Source organism: Fusarium solani, assembly GCF_023522795.1.
Source record: "Fusarium solani strain SB1 chromosome Unknown bctg00000001, whole genome shotgun sequence".
NCBI lineage: Eukaryota > Fungi > Ascomycota > Sordariomycetes > Hypocreales > Nectriaceae > Fusarium > Fusarium solani.
In genome coordinates, this window is record NW_027072156.1 from 4,888,969 (window position 1) to 4,906,225 (window position 17,257).

Sequence of the window (17,257 nt, forward strand, 5' to 3'; positions counted from 1 at the left end):
ATTTGTCGTGCCTGAACCTTGGTGAGATTTCGCCCGAGCTCGGCCAAGGCGCAATTCTCATGTGTCATAGGCACTCATCACTCAAGGTTTTCTTTGGAGAAATGAAAAGCCTGCCCATTTCACCATTGGCCTGTCCTTGTTCTCGAAAACAAGTGCGAATCCCCTCGGCCAGCATGTCGACGCAGACGCAGGCAGTCGTGGCCCAAGACAGCAATGAATCATCATCAGAAGAGCTCGTCCCCTCGACTATTTCTGATACCACTGATGATGACCTAGAGCCCGATACCGGCAAAGCCAGCGAAACCTCTGGCCTCAAAAAGGTAGTCATGACGATTCAGTTGTCAGGCGTCACCTTCACTTCCAGTCTCATCAATGGTCTGGTCATCATCGGACTACCAGCAATCACAAAAGACCTTCAACTGCCGTCCTCTTTAGCCTTTTGGCCGGCATCAGTCTCTGGCCTGGCTACAGCTTCTAGTCTGTTGCTGGCCGGGGCGGTTGCTGATGTCCTTGGGCCAAGATGGGTTGATCTTGTCGGCTGCTTTGCGAGTGGAGCTCTGATGATTGGATCAGGGGTATCTCGTCAAGGAACAGAACTCGTTGCGTTCCGGGCTCTTCAGGGGATTGGTTTGGGAATGCATCTTGCCTCGTCGGTAGCCATCATCACTCAAGTTCTGCCTCACGGGAGAGGCCGCAACATGGCATTTTCTTGCCTTGGTCTAAGCCAGCCTCTTGGGTTCTCGATTGGCTTGGTTCTGGGCGGTGTCTTTGTTGACACTATTGGCTGGCGAGCGGGATGGTACCTTTCTGGGGCCCTGACTCTCTTTTTTTTTCTGTCGTGAGCTTATGGGCACTTCCAACAAGGCAGGATGACCGTAATCTGAACGATGTTCTACGAGATTTTCGAACTAAAGTCGATTGGGTTGGCGCCATATTTGCATCTGCGTTTATGACGCTACTGTGCTATCTACTGGCGTAAGTCTCCCTTTCTACTAAAGTAGCATGGTCGTATGGCTTACGAGTCTAGTGTTCTGAGTGCGGATGCGGAAACAATTCGTCAGCCTGGGAGCATCGTTATGCTCTGCCTGAGCACGATTGCTCTACTCGCCTTTATCGGCTGGGTGCATCACCAGGTTCAAGTCAAGAAGCCAGCATTGATTCCGAACTCCCTTTGGAAGAATGCGACCTTTTCCAGTATTTGTGTCACTATTGCCCTATCATTTGCGGTCCTGAATTCTATGGAATTGTTCTGCAGCTTGTTGTAGGTTGATACACACCTGAGGACTTGACCTTCTCTAACAAGACCCAGCTTCCAAGAGATCCAGCATCTACTAGCTCTTCAAGCGTCCATTCGGATCTTGCCCTGCACGTTGGTTGCTGCACTTGTCAATATTGTCGTGGGTCTTTTCGTCCACAAAATTCCTGCTATCTGGATCGTCACTGCCACGTCGATACTTTGCGCTGGATCTCCTTTACTCATGGCTGTTATCGACCCCTCTTGGCCTTATTGGGGCAATGCGTTTGTGGCCCAGATATTACAACCTATTAGTTGTGATGCCCTCTTTACGGTTGGGCTGATCATCATTACCGACGTCTTCCCTGAAGATACGCAGGCTCTCGCAGGGGCAGTGTTTAACACAGCCGCACAGTTTGGAAGCGCGCTGGGTCTGGCCATCCTTCAGGTGATATCCACGCAAGTGACAAAGGACTCTAACAGCAAGGACAACGTGGATGCCCTCATGCAGGGGTATAGGGCTAGCTTCTGGACGATGTTTGCCCTGATGCTCCTGTGTACGGTTGTTGGACTGCTAGGGCTGAGGAGAGCGGGACGAATCGGCCTTAAACGGGATTAATTGACCGTCTCGGTGGGCATTGGAGACGCGACGAGTGATGACACAAGATGGGCAACGCAATTGGAGACAATTCGTCTGTTGTAGCAAATGAACGACTACCAGTTTTAACTATACAATAACGTGTGTGTGTACAATAACCCCATTATGATATCCGGATGTATGCCAATGCCGCCTCGATGATTGATGCAAAAGGCTGTAATTTTAAATGCGAGAAAAAGCAGACAAAGAACCGAAAGGGCTCTTAAATGTTGAAGGCACCGAGAGCCATCGAGGAGAAGAGGAGAGCACCGATGGTGAGGCCAAGGGTGCTGACGCTGGACTGGGGAACGACACCAGCGGCGGCGTTGCCGGTGGAGGTTGAGCTGGCGGAGCTGGCAGTGCCGGAGGCGGTGCTGTCGCTGTCGCTGTCCTTGTCATTGCTATCCTTGTCGCTGTCCTTGTCCTTGTCGTCGTCCTTGTCGCTGTCGCCGCCAGAGATGACGGAAGCCTGAGCGGAGGCGGGGACGGCGGCGTCCTTGGTCTTGGAGGCAACGTCGGAGGAAACGCTCTTGGGGACGCTGCAGAAGACGGCCTCCCAGGGAGCACCGTTGTCCCAGAGGCAGTCGGCGAGGTCGCTCACGGTCTGGTCGAGGGCAACACAGTAGATGCCGCAGTCGTTGTGGTAGCTGACGATCTGAGCATCACCGCAGCACTTCTTCATGATGTCGGTGTGGTTTCCGGTGTAGGGCATGGCGCAGGTGGTGTCCTGGTTGGGAGAGTCGTAGAGGTTGGTGCATGCCGTGGTGGCAGTGGCAGCCGCGGTGGTGGTAGTGGTGGACATGATGACGGTGATTAAGACGGATGTAATATTACGTTCGAATGTAACGACAGGCGCAAAGAGCGAGCGATCGATTGAATAGAAGAATAACGAGAGAACTTGATGATGGCGGGTCGAGTCTGACAGAAGCTGAACAGGCGATGGTTCGGTTTTATTTAACCAAGGTCGAGTTGATCCGGCTGACGCGTTAAAGGGGTTAATCCGGGGGCACCCACTTTTACAAGGCAGAGCAGCCAATCCCATATTTAGAAACCTGACTAATCTTCGTATTTGCCTTGGCTTGGAACACGCCAAGGGAAGACCCTGGTTGCCAGGCAACTCGAGAGTTGGGCATCATTGGTCGACATGCGAGACAGTGGAAATGCCAGGAGGCAGTGGAGAGTGATGGATACCTTTTGCATTTGCAGATTGACAGGCAGGGCAGTGTCTCTTGGCGTCGATGATGAAGCGTCACACCAAAATTGTAACCTGATGGCTTTTTATATCTTGAACGGTTCCATCCTTAAAAACATAGTTTATTGACGTAACTGTCAATGCTCCAACGGGCGTAGCAGGGAGCTTTTCTAGAACCGCTTTGGCATGGCCTGCGCGAAATTAGGCCTCTCAATGCCCCGAGATTGCGATCGCCTGTTCCGACACGGGCTGTCAGCACCAGCGGCTGAAAATCCGATTGAGGATAAATTCGACCTGGGCCCAACTTGAATGCTGCAAGTCTTTTCGGTTGTCATCATTTTCACATTTGCCGAGTTTGTGAATACTCAAGGTGGCATCATGTTGCGAGCAGCACATTGGGATTGACCCCTTTCTTTTCATGCCTGCTTTTTTTATTTCTCCCACCTTTTGAGCCGATGCTCCGCCAAAGACAAGTCGCATGTGACATGGTAGCACATTTCCCGGCCAACACACCCAAAATGCATAGCCAATCGCGCATCCACGAACAAAAGCGCCATTGGTGATCATTACTTCGCCTTGTTGCTTGAACTGCGAATATAAGGCTCCGAAGGGAAAACCTCAGCCTCTGCCGTAACCCCATCGTATAATTCTGCCCACCGCGATCTCAGAGCCTCTGGAGTTTCCCATGCATTCTCAGGGTCTCGAAGCCAGAGCCGCAGAAGATGTCGCCTAAGAGAATTGTTAGCCCAATAACGGCCCGTGGTTCGCATACGTCGGACACTTACTGTTGGGTCGGCGAATCTGTAAAGCCGTCTCGCGCATGAAAGACAGCAAGGTTGTTCACATATTGCATGTCGCCTTTTTGAAAATTGGTTGAAACGCTCAGTTTTTCTCCAAGGAAGTGAAGAGTGTCCAAGGCTTCGGCCTGGGCTTCCGTGATGGGAGGAATGTCGTGGCTTCGCGGGAGAGCTCCGAATCCGACAAAGTACCGACGAGCATACTGTAGAGCCACCCTCTCTGGAGTCGACGTCGTAGCATTTTGGTGGTAGAGAAGTGGCCGTGTGGCAAACTTCTTGTCTGCATTGGTAAAACTGGTGTGGGTTAGTACAGTACTCAGGAAGCTAAAGCTGCCGCCTAGATCGGGGGTAAAAGTCGTGTCCTCACATTTCAACGTCCCAGTTCTGGGAAAGAGTGTGGATCAGGTCAGGTCGAGTTCTGGCAATCTCATTGTAGACGCGCCATGTGCTGGCCAGTCTACTGGCTCCACCTTCCAAGGCAGTTTCCAGGCAGAAGAGGGAGACAATATCGCCGGTATCAGTGTGGAAGACCTGCTTGTCCGTCGTATATGCAGGGCTTCCAATCGCACCCTTCTCCTGACCCGAACTAAGATCCTTGATGTGAGTCAGGACGACATCGGCAGGCTTGCCGTTGAACTTGCTGTCCTGGCGACCTCGTTGACCTGCGATATGTGAAGAGATTCCGACATAGATAATTATATTCTCTTGTCGGCTGTACTTGTCGACGTCGAGACCACGAATCACAAAGAAGCCATGCCCTGTGTGAAGTTCATCTGAAAGCTTGCGTAGTTCGGCATGCAATTGAGGCAGAGGGAAGGTTTCAGGAGAGACCTGGCCAAGAGGGATGTTGAGAGCTATAAGAGTGAGTAAGTTTACTAAAGATTATAAGAAGTGGGATTGTGGCTACCTTGGAAATGCTTCAATGCTTGATCAATCTCGTCGGTTTGGCCCGGGGACAACACATATGCCCAATCGTACGTCTGAGCAACTGACTCTCCATCCCAGACCAGATCGCCCGTTAACTGGGTTGGAAATCCCTCAGGGACAGTCGAAGGCAGGGTTTCAGACTTGAGTCTTTGAGCCTGACGGGCTTGGAACTTGGCGTAGTCTGGAGCGTACGCGATATCGGGCTGTCCAGGAGGAGCCGGGGCAGCTGGAGTGATGACGACAGTGGCGGACATGATGCTTCTGTTATTCTACTGTTTTGATGAGTTGAGTCGTGAATGAAGGATGCAAACTCTTAAAAAGACTTGATGATATTCTCCATTATTACTAAGACATTGGTGCTGTTTGGCTGCGATATACGCAAATGCGATGAGGTGATGTCACATCGAGATTGCGCCATCTCTTCCGGTTACATCAACGTTGGGTGCATATTGTCTGGGGAAATAACGCTTCTGTGTAACTAGATCTTGAATCAAGCATGAAAGAGAATGGAAAAAGCAGAATTGAGAATCAAGGTGATAAATAACAAAACTGTAGGAAAAACTAAAGCCAGGAATAAGCGCTCCTAACAAGAGTCTCTCCTTCAGCACCTCGAGCTCTTTCTTGAATATTCATGCTTCAAGGCACGTCCATTGTACCGAAATCACTCTCTGAACACCTCCAATTTGGCCTTCCCTTGTAGCAAAGTCCAGGCCCAGAGCGAATTAAGGATCAGAATAATTCCAAAACTGAAAACGAGACTACCACCAAAAACCCAACTATGATACCACCAAGCACTACCGGTGTCCAAGTGAGCAACTTGGCAAGCGATGGCCCATGGAAGCACATAAAAGAGATTGCTGGCAAGACTTTGATAAAGATACCACTTTGGTCGGGTTGCAAGTAAGATTGTGGCTAGCTGAGTCGACATGGCATAGAACACATAACACCAATCAAGAGTTCGCCACATATATGCAGTAACTTCGGCAACTTCGTGCGAGCCGCTGAGGTAGGATGCGAACGAATAGGCGCCGTACAAGGTGAGGAAGATGGCAAGTGGAACCTCAAAGACAATCGCAAGAACGAGGGACTTCAGCGAAGGCCGTATGATAGCGAGAATATCCTTCCAGCTGGCCTTGGGTCTCCGCATACTGACGCCCACTTTTCTCCTCCATTCTCCCCAGTTGTGGCCGATGAATTGAAGGGCGGTCGCCTCTAGTGCTTGAACGGGGACCATTACTAGACCCCAGCGGATGGTGTTGAACACACCCCAAGCCGTGGAGTAGACGGAACCGAGTGCGACGATGGTCGTCACTAGCCAGAGGTAGAGGGCATTTCTCACAGCGGATTCGGTGAAGAAAATGAGACCGGGACGAAGGAAGACTTTGAGCGATTGGAAGTTTGGACGCAGTCGACGATGCGTCTGAGGCTCTCGTCGCAACTCTCTCAGGAGAGGCCGGGTATTTGACCATAGAAAGTAGGCGAGTCCGACGAAAGAAGCCACCAGGTTGCAGATTAGCTGGATTGTGCCTTGCATGTTGACAGTCGGGGTGAAGGATCCCACATGCCACTTCGAAATGAGAAGAAAGTCGAGCAGGATATTGATGGCGAATTTGACAGAGCTGATGGCCAGCGGGATATCAGGCTTGTCCAAAGCTCTCGTTGATGTTGCGACAGCAGTCTCGAGGATTCCGCTAAACACAGTGAAAGACGAGATGCGTATATATGTTAAGCTCGCTTCTCGGACTTCGGAGGGCACGAAGCGTCTTGCGAATGCCGGAGCTGCGGCAAGAAAGACAATGCTCAAGATGAACCCCGCGAGAGATTGAAACGCAATCAGGGTATGTGTCAACTGAAGACGCTTTGCAAGGTCTCGTGATGCCTTGTCTCCGATAATGACCCAAGCGGCTCTCGGAAGGCCTTCGTTGACAGCTTCGGCGGCCGTATTCATGTAGGTGTATGCATCTGTTGTTACCACCATCGAGGCGTCAATGTTGGCAACCCAGAGCTTCGAAAGCGTGCCATAGAGAGCCGGAAGAATGAAAGATGCGAGATTGAAGAGAAGAGATCCTCTGTATTGTGTGCGATGCCACGGAAACCTGCGACGCCACCATTTTGGGTGTTCCGCCCGTCCGGCCATCTCGGGGTCTTGTTCCATGTGTGAAGGACAGAGCAGCTTTCAAATCCCAATGGGTAATTGAGGGCGCAGGAACAGATGAGAAAAGAAGAGAGTTTGAAGTAATGATCTGAGGAAGCGAAGGCTTGATAACCTTGTGTAACTCGAGTTTACCCCTCACTGGGAGTGGTCGGCCTCCTGCATTAACAGCATAGTCAGAAGACCAGGTCATAGATAGCATGTGTGAGTGGATGGTATCAACTTGAGTAAAGGAATCCTCTACGCGTGGACTTTTTGGACATTTTGGCCCAAAGGCATGTAAGCTTCAGAAGTCAGGTCTGGTTTAGCTGACGTCTGCGAGGATGCTGATGGAAAGTTTTAGCGCTTGTTATCATCTATAGTCCTCAGATACTACAAGATATGTGCCGGATCAGGAAAAATTGTTAGTTTCCTCTCCACTTCCAAGGGAGATATAAAGTGCTGAAATACTAGTAAATAAATGAGTTTCAATTTGATATCTATAGCATTGAGACCATAGGAACATACCACACCCACTTACCGTTCCCTTCAATGTCAACTTTGATGTCCCAGCTAACTAAGCAAGCCGCCATGTCTGTCTTTCTAGCATGCCATCCTCAAGTGTGCAGTTTTCAAGCTTCAGTAAGCCGATGCGTTCCCAGTATGCGTATCCACTCGGCGCCGACTGCTTCTGTTCTTGCTCCCAGACGACAAGTATGTATGTGCTGTGCGTGTCATAACCCTCCGCACGCGAATGTCCCAAGACGATGCCAGTCCATGGCTTCTCTAGCAGCGCAGAGTGCAGAGGGCTGGTCGCGTCACCACCCCTATCGTCGTCATGATCCCTCCGAGTGAGCGAAAACTCGCCTTGCCACACCCCATCACCAGCACAAACCGTGCCTATCCATTCTCCGCAATCGTCAACTGCTTCTATTGTCCTTCGGAACCGGACTGTAGCTGCGTAAGCTGTGATCTTGAGTATGTGTTGCTGGCTAGACCAGAGGTCCTTGCTGCTGTCATCGGCCGTGCTCAGCTGGTCGTAGTAGCTATCCCATGATACATCGCCGCCATCTTGGCCACGAGGAATAATAGATATGTCCACGTCAAAGAGAGAATCTTGATGGACAAGGGGTATAAATTTACGCATGCTTTTAACCACACCATGCCATCCAGTCCACGACCAGCTCGGGAACTACAGTCGTCGGCGGGCTGGCTGTTGGAGGCGCCAGCAGAGCCCTTTGATGAAGCCATCAGGAGTGCGGAGATAACTCCAAGCTCTTGCTAATTAACCGTCATTGCATAGAATAGGCACGCCGCAAATGTGATATATGGGCTTGCGTTCCTTCTCGCTAAGAAACTAGAAGATGCCAAGCATAGCATTGAGGGCGTCGGACGGTAGGGATAGCTCCCGCGCTGAATACGCCGCCAATAGGTCAAACAAGGCAGTGTCATCGTCGTCAGACTTCATTCCAGGCAGCTTATAGGGCTAATACATCCATTAGGGATCTATTAGGCGCGGCACGCGGCCTAATATCCGCCGTTCCATAGAGCGCGGCAAGCGAAGCGCTTCACGGCAAAGCATATCGCGGCATTCATACGAGATCTCGTAATTAGAGAAGAAGAGGCGCCGGCGGGCGAGCAGGCCCTCCTAGAAGGTCCAACCCCGTATAGCCCAGGTCGAGGCTAAGCGGATATGGTAAGTAGGGTCCAGCGGGATAACCCGAGATGATAGCGCTAGGCTATTGGGATCGCTGTGAATTTCCAGAGGCGCCAGGTAGACCTACTAAAGGGTTTATACCGGCGGCTGCCACCAGCGTCACCTCGGTGTTGGCATAGACAGTGTGCATATGCCGCAACTACTCCATCTTAACGGCCTCGTTACCCATCTACACAACGCAGTACCAGTCCGCCCATAGGTACTCATAACCAAGTGCAAGTGACACGCAGATAGCATCTTCAATAACGGCCTCAGCTATACCGCAGCCCTCCTCATCCAGGTTACTCTGCGGCTGCTGTGGTTAGGGCTGGCTAGGCGGCTGCTAGCCCCAGACATAGCTCGGAGCCACGTACAATAGCGGATCAGCAACTATAGACTCCTCGAGTCTGATTACACGCCGTGCGGAGCACTCAATAAGGCGGAAGTGCGGCACTGGAGCGAGTTTACGTGGGTTACACCTCGTGGAGTGGCTCCGGCGGCAATGCGTGATCCAGTTCTTTGCCATGCTAATATTCGAATCACTCCCGTAGGGAGTTAGTCATGGGATTATGACGACGTTTTTATTTTTTGAGCAGTTGCTCCCAAGGCGATCGATGAGTCCGGCAGAAAGGGCGCCTTCAACAACTTTCAGACTCGCCCTATTCGGGTCTGGGTCATCTTCAGAGCCATATCCGGAGACACCTTCGGAGCCATCTCCGCCTCTCTCTTCCGACACCGGACCAGCCACCACTGCAAGCACCATAGTGTCCACCCAAGAGTCCTTAATGTCGCCCTAGCAACATAACTGCTCATAGCAGAGCCAAGATTATGTGGTCGACAAGCTCACCAGTTTATGTCCCCCGTCGATGCCTAGGGGAGGACACACGGCAGCAAACAGACGACAAAAGGAGCAGTTTTTCTCCTCCCAAGTCTTGTCCACTTTGCCCAAGTCGGTGATAACGCGTCCTCCGTGCTTAGTGTGGCGGTTGGAAAAGGCAGCATCCAGGTTGATCGCCGCGCACATGGAGCAGAGCTTGTCCACTGTCTCCGCTCCCTGCTTGCCAACGTATTCCTGCTGCGTCCCCAGGGGTAAGCGGTACTCCCTGGCCAGGTTTTCTCGCAGCTTCTGTCGCAGTCTCTCTCCGAGTCTAATAGGGGTGTCAAGCATTGAATCTGAGCTTCTTGCTCTGTTGATATGCTGCAAAACCATGTCGCTTTTACTATCAGACGAATCAGAATCAACTTGCGGTACTGCTGGCCCGCCAGATAAGGCTGTCTCGTCTGAAGCGATAGCACCACGCTCTTGCAAGAGCGCTATGGTGACTATGTTGCCTGCCCCTTTTGCGAGGGCTAGGGGGCTAACGCCATCCCGCCCTCGCCGGTTCACGTCCAGGTCTGCTCTCGAGAGCAGAAGGCCAACAAATTCGTCACTAAAGTCGATTTCGGTCGCTCGAAGCAGTGGAGTCAGCCCCTCGGCGTCCTCTGCATTGGGGTCGACGGCTGGAAGGGCAAGCAGCCGCCGTACCACTTCTTTGCGGTCGTTTGTCTTCTGAAGAGCGTGCTCGCCTTTCTTGAAGGCATGGCTTTTGAGAGCCCAAGAAAGCGGGCTCCTCCCGTCCGCATCCCGCGCATCTGGGTCAATGCCATTGACTGCGAGAAGGACATCTACGCGCTCGGCACTGCCAGCCTCGGCGGCCAGAGAGAGAGCCGTCCGCCCCAAGTTGTTGGCAAGGTTGGGATCAATACCTGGAATCCTAACCAGCACCCTCAGCATCTCTGCTGATTCCTCCCAGTAGACATCATGAGAAGCATAGCATAGGGCTGTCCACCCTTGGTCATCCTGCGTATTGGGGTCGATGCCTGCAACATTTGACAGCTGCTTGACGACCTTTACTTTGTGGCGTCGAGCAGCCATCAACAACGGAGTCTCTCCGCTCTTGCTCGTGCCGTTCGGGTTGATACCGGGCCTAGACAGCAGCACTTGGACCGCGCTTTCTTCCCCGGACTCAGCTGCAAGCTGTAGCGCCGTATGCATGTCATATTCCAAACTGGGCTTGATAGCGTCGACCCTATAGGCGGTGCATCTAGCAACATTTGTACGATATCTGCACCGCCTGATCCGGCGGCAGAATGCAGTAGCATGCTCCATTGTCCACTCTCTAGGTCGGTCCCGAGGTGCTCTAGAAAAGCCGTGACGGGTCCTGCGCTTGGAAAGTTGGCCATGAGAGACAGGAGCGATCTGCCGCGCTGGTTTGTGTAGTTGAGGTTGACTCGACCGCTCGCGAGCAGTCTGCGGACCACGCCCTCTTGGGCCTGCCATTGAATAGTGACATACTTCTGCCACGGTCTTACGGCATACATAAGCGGCGTGTACCCAGAACTGCATTGGCTGTCCAGGTCAGCCGCTTCGGTCGCCAGCAGCGCAGCCCCCACGGCCTCATGACCATACTCAGCTGCGTAGGATAGAGGAGTGCGCCCAGCCCGAACCTTGTGATCAATCTTTACCCTAGTGTCCGCAGCGAGCATCTGAACAACATCAACAAATCCCGCCTCGGCCACCACGCCAAGTGCTGTCTCACCACCACTGCCTACATGGCTGCAGCGAAGATCTGGTTGGATCCCTTCTGTATCAAGCAACAAACGCACAATGCTTGAATGGCCCCTTCGGGACGCCGCGAAAAGTGGGCTCTCTGTAGTACGTCCAACCACTCCGCCTCCGCCCTCTGCAAACCTCCGTTCATCATGGTATATATGGAGTGCGTTGACGTTGGCGCCGTGGTTGGCTAGCAGTTCTTGGACGACCCTGTAGCATCCAGCGCCTGCTGCAAAAACCAGTAGCTTCGAGGCAAGCTGAGTGGTGTACTTCGGAAGGGAAGAGGAAGTACGGGAATCTGAGTTGTCAGAGTAGTTATACTCAGATCTCGCATCGTCAAAGTCGTTGTTGATAGATTCTGTCTCGAGAGAGTCGCTGCGCGTGTAATTGATCGATCCCACGCCGTCAGAGTCGCCGCTGTTGCCAAATGCAGCACCGTCAGCGTCGTTATTGTTGCGAGATGCCACATCTTCGGAGTTGCTGTTGCTGGATCTCGCATCGTCAGTGTCCTCGCACATGTTGTTAATTGATTCCTCATCGCCAGAGTCATTGTTGCTAGATCTTGCGCTGAGAGAGTCGTAGATCTTGCTGTCAGATGCCGCATGAGAAGATCCTGGCTCTAGGTCGCGGTTGTCGAGTAGAACCAAAGCCACGTCTTCGTATCCGCGCCGGAGAGCTAGTGCCAAAACACTATATGTTCCATATCCCTCTTCATGCGGGCCAACCTCCATGAAAGGGTCGACGCCGTCTGCGCGAGCTAGCAGCTCAGCTGTCTCCTGGTGGTCATGTTTCAGTGCGATGGCCAGGGGCGTCTTAGACTGGTACTGGAAAGGGTTGAGAGGTCGTGGATTCATGTCGGATAGTCGTCTACTCTCTAATAGTACATGCACGACGGGCGCATGGCCGTGCCTCGCTGCATGCTATAATGGCGCTATCTGTTGGAGGTCCCGTAGGTTTGGGTCGGCGCTATGAGCGAGCAGCCGCGCGACTATGTCGGTGTGGCTATTTCGGGCAGCTAGATCAATTGGTGTGCGGCCATCGAAGTCTTGCTTATCGATATCGACATCCATGCTAACCAGAAGCTCTGCCATCTTGTCCATGTTGCCAGCGTCGGAGGCGCAGGCGAGCGGTGTTGCTGATTTTGTTGAACGGCTCTGATAGCTCACTCATACTGATTATTTGCAATAGAAATTCGCGATACAAGAGGTAGGTAGTTGAAGAATCGTAGCTAGAAGGAGATATCAAAGGTTTCTCTATTTATGGCTTGCTAGCACCTTGTCAGCATGCATGCTGGCGTGGTGACGTTTGATTGATCAATTGATTTCTCTAAAGGGCTGGCGACATTGAAATGGCTTACAGATGCAATTTCAGGATGTATGTAATTTTCAAGTATAAAGACAAGCATGTTCGGTAGGGCCGGCTATTTGGTCAGTGATGAGATATCACAGGGGATGCGATTGATGGGGAAATATTGGCAGTTTCCTCTCCCCTTATCAGCAAAGTAGAGGATCTTAGGTACAATAGCAAATAAACTAGTTTTCAACTCGATATCTGCAGCTTTAAAAACACAGACCTATCACGCCCACTGTTAGCATTATCTTCAGAGTTAACTTTGCTGTGTTCTCAGCCATTTGGTGGCGACGTGACGTCGACCACCACGTGCCATAGCCCTGTCACAAAAGAGACCAAGGTTGCTCCGAGCAACCCCTCCCTCCTTACTTTTTCACCCCCATCTAATCTCTCGAACCCCTTTCCTGCTCTCGACCGTGAGACAAACCACGCATGCATGATGTCTGGAACTGAATCTCGCCCAGACCCCCCTGCAATTAGGGAGAAAGGCTTCCGGCTTAGCTACGGGAGGTTCACCGCCGCAGCTGGGGATGTTGGCCGGGTGGAGGGGTCTCGTCTGAGGGTTCTGTTCAACCCCGGTTCTCTTCGACTGAAAAGAGATCAGAAAGAGGCACAAGAAGCTGCTAAAATGCTGAATACAAAACAGTTCTTGGCCGGTCAACTCAGGCACTATGGGATCAAGTTCCCGTCATCCGCAAACTCTGGGCGGCTACGCGATCTTTTGAGGGATTCTGTTTTTGCAGGCAAGGTAGGTTTTTCTTAACCATGATGTGTACGTCGCATGCCAACTGAACTGAAGCTTACCAACCTTAGTGCGATCATGTCCCGGGATCAGTGATGCTTCTCAGAGATGCAATGGAACGCAGACTGGCACCCCTGCACAAAAAATGGGAGGACGATGTCCGGGCTTGGGACACGAGAAAGAAACGGAAAGAAGACGAGGCATTTAACAGATGCACAACACCTGGTGAACGAGCCAGCTGCGATCTTGGACGGTTTCTGGACTACTACTTCTTGACAAACGGAGAACCCGATCGGACGAAAACTCCTGAAGCCTTTGCGGTGTATGGTTTCGATGGTAGGGCATCGCTTCATCACATGGCTGAGAAAATCCCTGGTCTGTACACCATGAGTGGTGGTCCCGACGAGAACCGCACTCTTTGTATCGGCTGGGATCACTCTGCTGTTAGTCGTCTTGCCATGGCTGTTGGCAGACAGGCGTACGAAGAGCAAAAGAAGAAAGAAGAGTCCAGGTGGGAGGAGGCTATGGAAGCACACCAGGATTATCTTTCAAAGTTCGGTCAGGGAAGCTCGTCTCAAGGCAAGAAGACACCGGCCAGTAAAGGCAAGCCCTCCCGATGTTTTGAGCTTGGACGATGCATAGGCTCTTACGCCGTCAAATGCGATGCCGTGTCAGATGGTTGGTCGTCGATGAGTGACTTCACGATGGATATATGTGAGGGAAAAAACGGCACATTGGTCGCCGACTATGATTTCGGGATCATACAGGGAACCATGCTGCTGAGCCAAAGTGAGGAAACACTAGATGCGCTCACTGGTGCCGGAGATGACTCGGACAATGGCTCTGATGATGGCTCTGACGATGGCGCTGACTCTGAAGAATTCGACCAAGACGAAGAAGAAGAAGACGACGAAAGACCAAAGACGAAGAAAAGACTGGCCAAAGATATTGGCGCAAGCATAAAAGGTACTGCCTCTGCATCAAAGCGACGAAAGGTTACACCATCTCTTGCTCGCCGCGTCTATTATCGACTCAGAGGCCTTGAAACCGGTGAAGGCGAGATTCTCCCCGATCCAGAACCTGGCCTCTTGGACTTTATCAGTGATAGCTGTGCTACGTTTGTTGGTTTGGCCTATCACTTTCCATACGCGGGAAAAAATGTCGAGTTTCGAGGATACAAAGTGTCCGACGTCCCAAAGAGGCGAGCTGCGGGATGGGACGACTTTTCGTGGAGGGCTTACGAGTCTGCAAGAAGGGGCAGGTGGCACTGAAAAGATATGCTGGTGCCATTGTGAAGTATATATGTAATGCAGTTAGGGCGTGATCTAAATGCGAATACTCCGTTATAGTATGCCATTGTCAAGCAGAGTCACCGCCAACTAAGTTGACTGTTTCGCCAGTCTTGAGTTTCTTTGAAAAGAATATGCTGCCCTTTCCTGAAGATTCACCCCCCACAGTAGCCTCGGATATCGTTTGGCCTGTTCCAACAGTGACGTTCAGAGCATTTCCCAGGATGCTCATAATCGAAGCCTTGGTAAGCGCCCCATCCTTCCATTCAGCATCAACCACAAACCCACCCTTTGCCACAAACCCCTTGAAAGCTCCTTGTTTTGAAGATGGCATTAGCGCAGGGAGAATCTGTATCACACCGTTGCTGCTTGATAGGAGTGACTCGGCAATAGCTGCAGAGCCGCCGAAGTTTCCGTCGATCTGAAATGCTGCAGGAGGTCCCATGTTGAGGAGACTGTCGTAAGTAAGATTGAGGAGGAGGTGAGTCATGTCAACTTCAAGGTTCTTGCCCTGGCCTAGTCGGGCTCGTAAGGCTGCGAGCCAAGCACGAGACCACCCCATGCTGCCAGCATCATGCCTGCGGAATAATTAGTACCCAAAGACGCGTCCCTTATCCGGCCCTTGGCACTTACGAAGCACGCCGTTCTACTAGTTTTCTGGAAGCTTCCCAGATCTTGGGATTCTCTGGGGTGATCTCGGATCCCGGATACAGGCCGTAAAGGGGAGACAGATGTCGATGTCCTGGCTCAGCTTCTTCAAAGTCTTCAATCCACTCCATAAGAGTACCCATTCTCGGAGAGACTTGTAGAGGCGGGAGATTATTACTCAAAGAGTTGGCCGTCTCAACCAATTTGTCTCCGGATTTACCCAGGACTTTGGCCGCCTGCACAAAGTTTCCGAATAGTTCGCGCAAGATCGAGTTGTCTATCGTTGCTGAAATCGTCATGGCACCAGAGTTACTTCCGTTCTTGTAAGAGGCTTCCGGAGAAACGGACGGATTGGTCACCTTCCAACCCTTATAGTCTGTTAGGAAATCCTCATAGAACCGCACTGCATCTTTGAACAGATAGTAGTTCTCTTCGAGGAAGTCTTTGTCCCCGGTGTAGAGGTAGTGATCGAAAACGTGTTGAAGGAGCCATGCGTGCCCCATAGGCCAGTAGGATCCTTGTGCGTATATATCCTGGGGTGCCGCATCTCCCCAAATGTCGGTGTTGTGATGTGCGACCCAACCGCGGGCATTGTACATTTTGCGTGCTACTGCTTTGCCAGTCTTGTGCATCAGCTTCATGTGAGTGAATAGAGGCTCAGTCAACTCGGCCAGATCTGGTGTTGCGTTAGGACTACCGTAAAAATGCGTAGTTGGGAGGAGGCTTACTCGTGATCTCGGCTGGCCAATAGTTCATCTGAAGATTGATGTTGATGGTATACTTGGAACCCCAGGAGGGATCTAGAGCATTGTTCCAAATTCCTTGAAGGTTTGCAGGCAAGGTCCCAGGGCGGGAGGAGGAAATAAGCAGGTATCTCCCAAACTGAAAGTAGAGACTGAAGAGGTCGGGATCAAAGTCGCCTTGGGCTAGAGCCTGACGTCTTTTGGCCGTGGTCAAAGCCTTCTGCTCATCGCTCGAAGTGCCAAGGGATAGACTCGCTCGCTTGTACAACTTTTGGTAGTCGCTCACATGGCCTTCGCGAATTTGCGAGTAAGAGGAAGACACGGCCTTGGCAAGTGTCTTTCGAACTGTTGACAGAGGGTCGCGTTCCCGGACGGTAGTTCGCATGTCGATGTATATCAAGGCTTCGTCCGCGTTGGTTACGACAATTTGATCACCGATTTGACGTTTGGATCCACCTTTGATAGCAACCCGAGCCCCGAAAACTGCTTTGAGCTGATTCGAGTTGAATGTCGAGATAATGGTATCGCCGTTTTCAGCATAGGCTGTCTCTACGAACCGATTCTGCTGGTTGGAAGGTCGTTGGAATTTGATGTAAAAGCTTAGAGAGCCTGGCTTCGAAGTAGTGAGCTGAACGGCCATGACGTCTCCTGGCTTGCTGGAAAGGTACTCGCGCCCGTATGAGATACCATTCGCTTGGTAGTAGACACCTGCCGTGCCGTCGCTGAGGTCAAGCCATCTTTCATACTTGGTAGCTGACCCTTGGTTTTGGAAGTAGATTTGAAAGTCACCCCCAGGCTGGTACATTCGCATGCTGGACGGTACACCCGAGAGTCCCAGATTGGCCTCGAAGGTAGCGTCTTTGACATTTCCCTGAGCGAGAAGTGACTGCACCTTTGGAAGCGTGTCTTTGGCGTCTGGATTGACTCTGTCGAGTGAGGTACCGCTCCAGAACGAGTCTTCGTTGATGTAGATTAGTTCAGTTCCAGTCACCCCCTTGATCATTCCCCCAAGCCTTCCATTTCCAATGGGTAGGGATTCGTTCCAGAGACTAGCAGGAGTGTCGTACCACAATCTCGAGGGGTTCGATTTGGAGTTGGGAGGATCAATGCCGTGGCATGTTGGAAGAGCTGCCAAAGTTGTCAACAGGAAGAATATCCGCATGGTGAGACGAAGGTTCCGCGTAGTCTTTGGAGCTGAAATGAAGTCGGGCATAAGCATAAGCGATAAACTACAAAGAGTCATCAGAACCCTTTTGTAGTTTTGAAGACTTGCATCTG

The 17,257-nt window shown here is 51.6% G+C and overlaps 8 protein-coding genes across 8 annotated transcripts; 2 read left to right on the forward strand and 6 right to left on the reverse strand.

The window, feature by feature from the left end:
• Nucleotides 1–173: 173 nt before the first annotated feature.
• Nucleotides 174–1,853, forward strand: MRS44_003644 (uncharacterized protein; the record flags this gene model as incomplete). Its single annotated transcript, XM_065623275.1, has 4 exons — nt 174–799; nt 865–975; nt 1,028–1,261; nt 1,310–1,853. 4 exons carry the CDS (start codon nt 174–176, stop codon nt 1,851–1,853), a joined length of 1,515 nt encoding a protein of 504 aa, XP_065479347.1.
• Nucleotides 1,854–2,094: 241 nt separating this feature from the next.
• MRS44_003645 (uncharacterized protein) lies at nt 2,095–2,673 on the reverse strand (the record flags this gene model as incomplete). The annotated part of the gene is made up of 1 exon (XM_046275426.2): nt 2,095–2,673. The coding sequence occupies one exon, from the start codon at nt 2,671–2,673 to the stop codon at nt 2,095–2,097; it is 579 nt and encodes a 192-aa protein (XP_046137766.1).
• A 956-nt stretch (nt 2,674–3,629) lies between these two features.
• MRS44_003646 (uncharacterized protein) lies at nt 3,630–5,041 on the reverse strand (the record flags this gene model as incomplete). Its single annotated transcript, XM_046279913.2, has 4 exons — nt 3,630–3,792; nt 3,849–4,154; nt 4,228–4,714; nt 4,768–5,041. 4 exons carry the CDS (start codon nt 5,039–5,041, stop codon nt 3,630–3,632), a joined length of 1,230 nt encoding a protein of 409 aa, XP_046137767.1.
• Nucleotides 5,042–5,448: 407 nt separating this feature from the next.
• Nucleotides 5,449–6,942, reverse strand: MRS44_003647 (uncharacterized protein; the record flags this gene model as incomplete). The annotated part of the gene is made up of 1 exon (XM_046273572.2): nt 5,449–6,942. One exon carries the CDS (start codon nt 6,940–6,942, stop codon nt 5,449–5,451), a length of 1,494 nt encoding a protein of 497 aa, XP_046137768.2.
• Nucleotides 6,943–7,495: 553 nt separating this feature from the next.
• MRS44_003648 (uncharacterized protein) lies at nt 7,496–8,065 on the reverse strand (the record flags this gene model as incomplete). Its single annotated transcript, XM_065623276.1, has 1 exon — nt 7,496–8,065. One exon carries the CDS (start codon nt 8,063–8,065, stop codon nt 7,496–7,498), a length of 570 nt encoding a protein of 189 aa, XP_065479348.1.
• Nucleotides 8,066–9,173: 1,108 nt separating this feature from the next.
• On the reverse strand, nt 9,174–12,061 carry MRS44_003649 (uncharacterized protein; the record flags this gene model as incomplete). Its single annotated transcript, XM_065623277.1, has 3 exons — nt 9,174–9,407; nt 9,462–10,631; nt 10,715–12,061. The coding sequence occupies 3 exons, from the start codon at nt 12,059–12,061 to the stop codon at nt 9,174–9,176; spliced, it is 2,751 nt and encodes a 916-aa protein (XP_065479349.1).
• A 1,124-nt stretch (nt 12,062–13,185) lies between these two features.
• Nucleotides 13,186–14,570, forward strand: MRS44_003650 (uncharacterized protein; the record flags this gene model as incomplete). Its single annotated transcript, XM_046279370.2, has 2 exons — nt 13,186–13,305; nt 13,371–14,570. The coding sequence occupies 2 exons, from the start codon at nt 13,186–13,188 to the stop codon at nt 14,568–14,570; spliced, it is 1,320 nt and encodes a 439-aa protein (XP_046137770.2).
• Nucleotides 14,571–14,658: 88 nt separating this feature from the next.
• Nucleotides 14,659–17,141, reverse strand: MRS44_003651 (uncharacterized protein; the record flags this gene model as incomplete). The annotated part of the gene is made up of 3 exons (XM_046278284.2): nt 14,659–15,166; nt 15,222–15,912; nt 15,965–17,141. The coding sequence occupies 3 exons, from the start codon at nt 17,139–17,141 to the stop codon at nt 14,659–14,661; spliced, it is 2,376 nt and encodes a 791-aa protein (XP_046137771.2).
• Between the last annotated feature and the right edge of the window lie 116 nt (nt 17,142–17,257).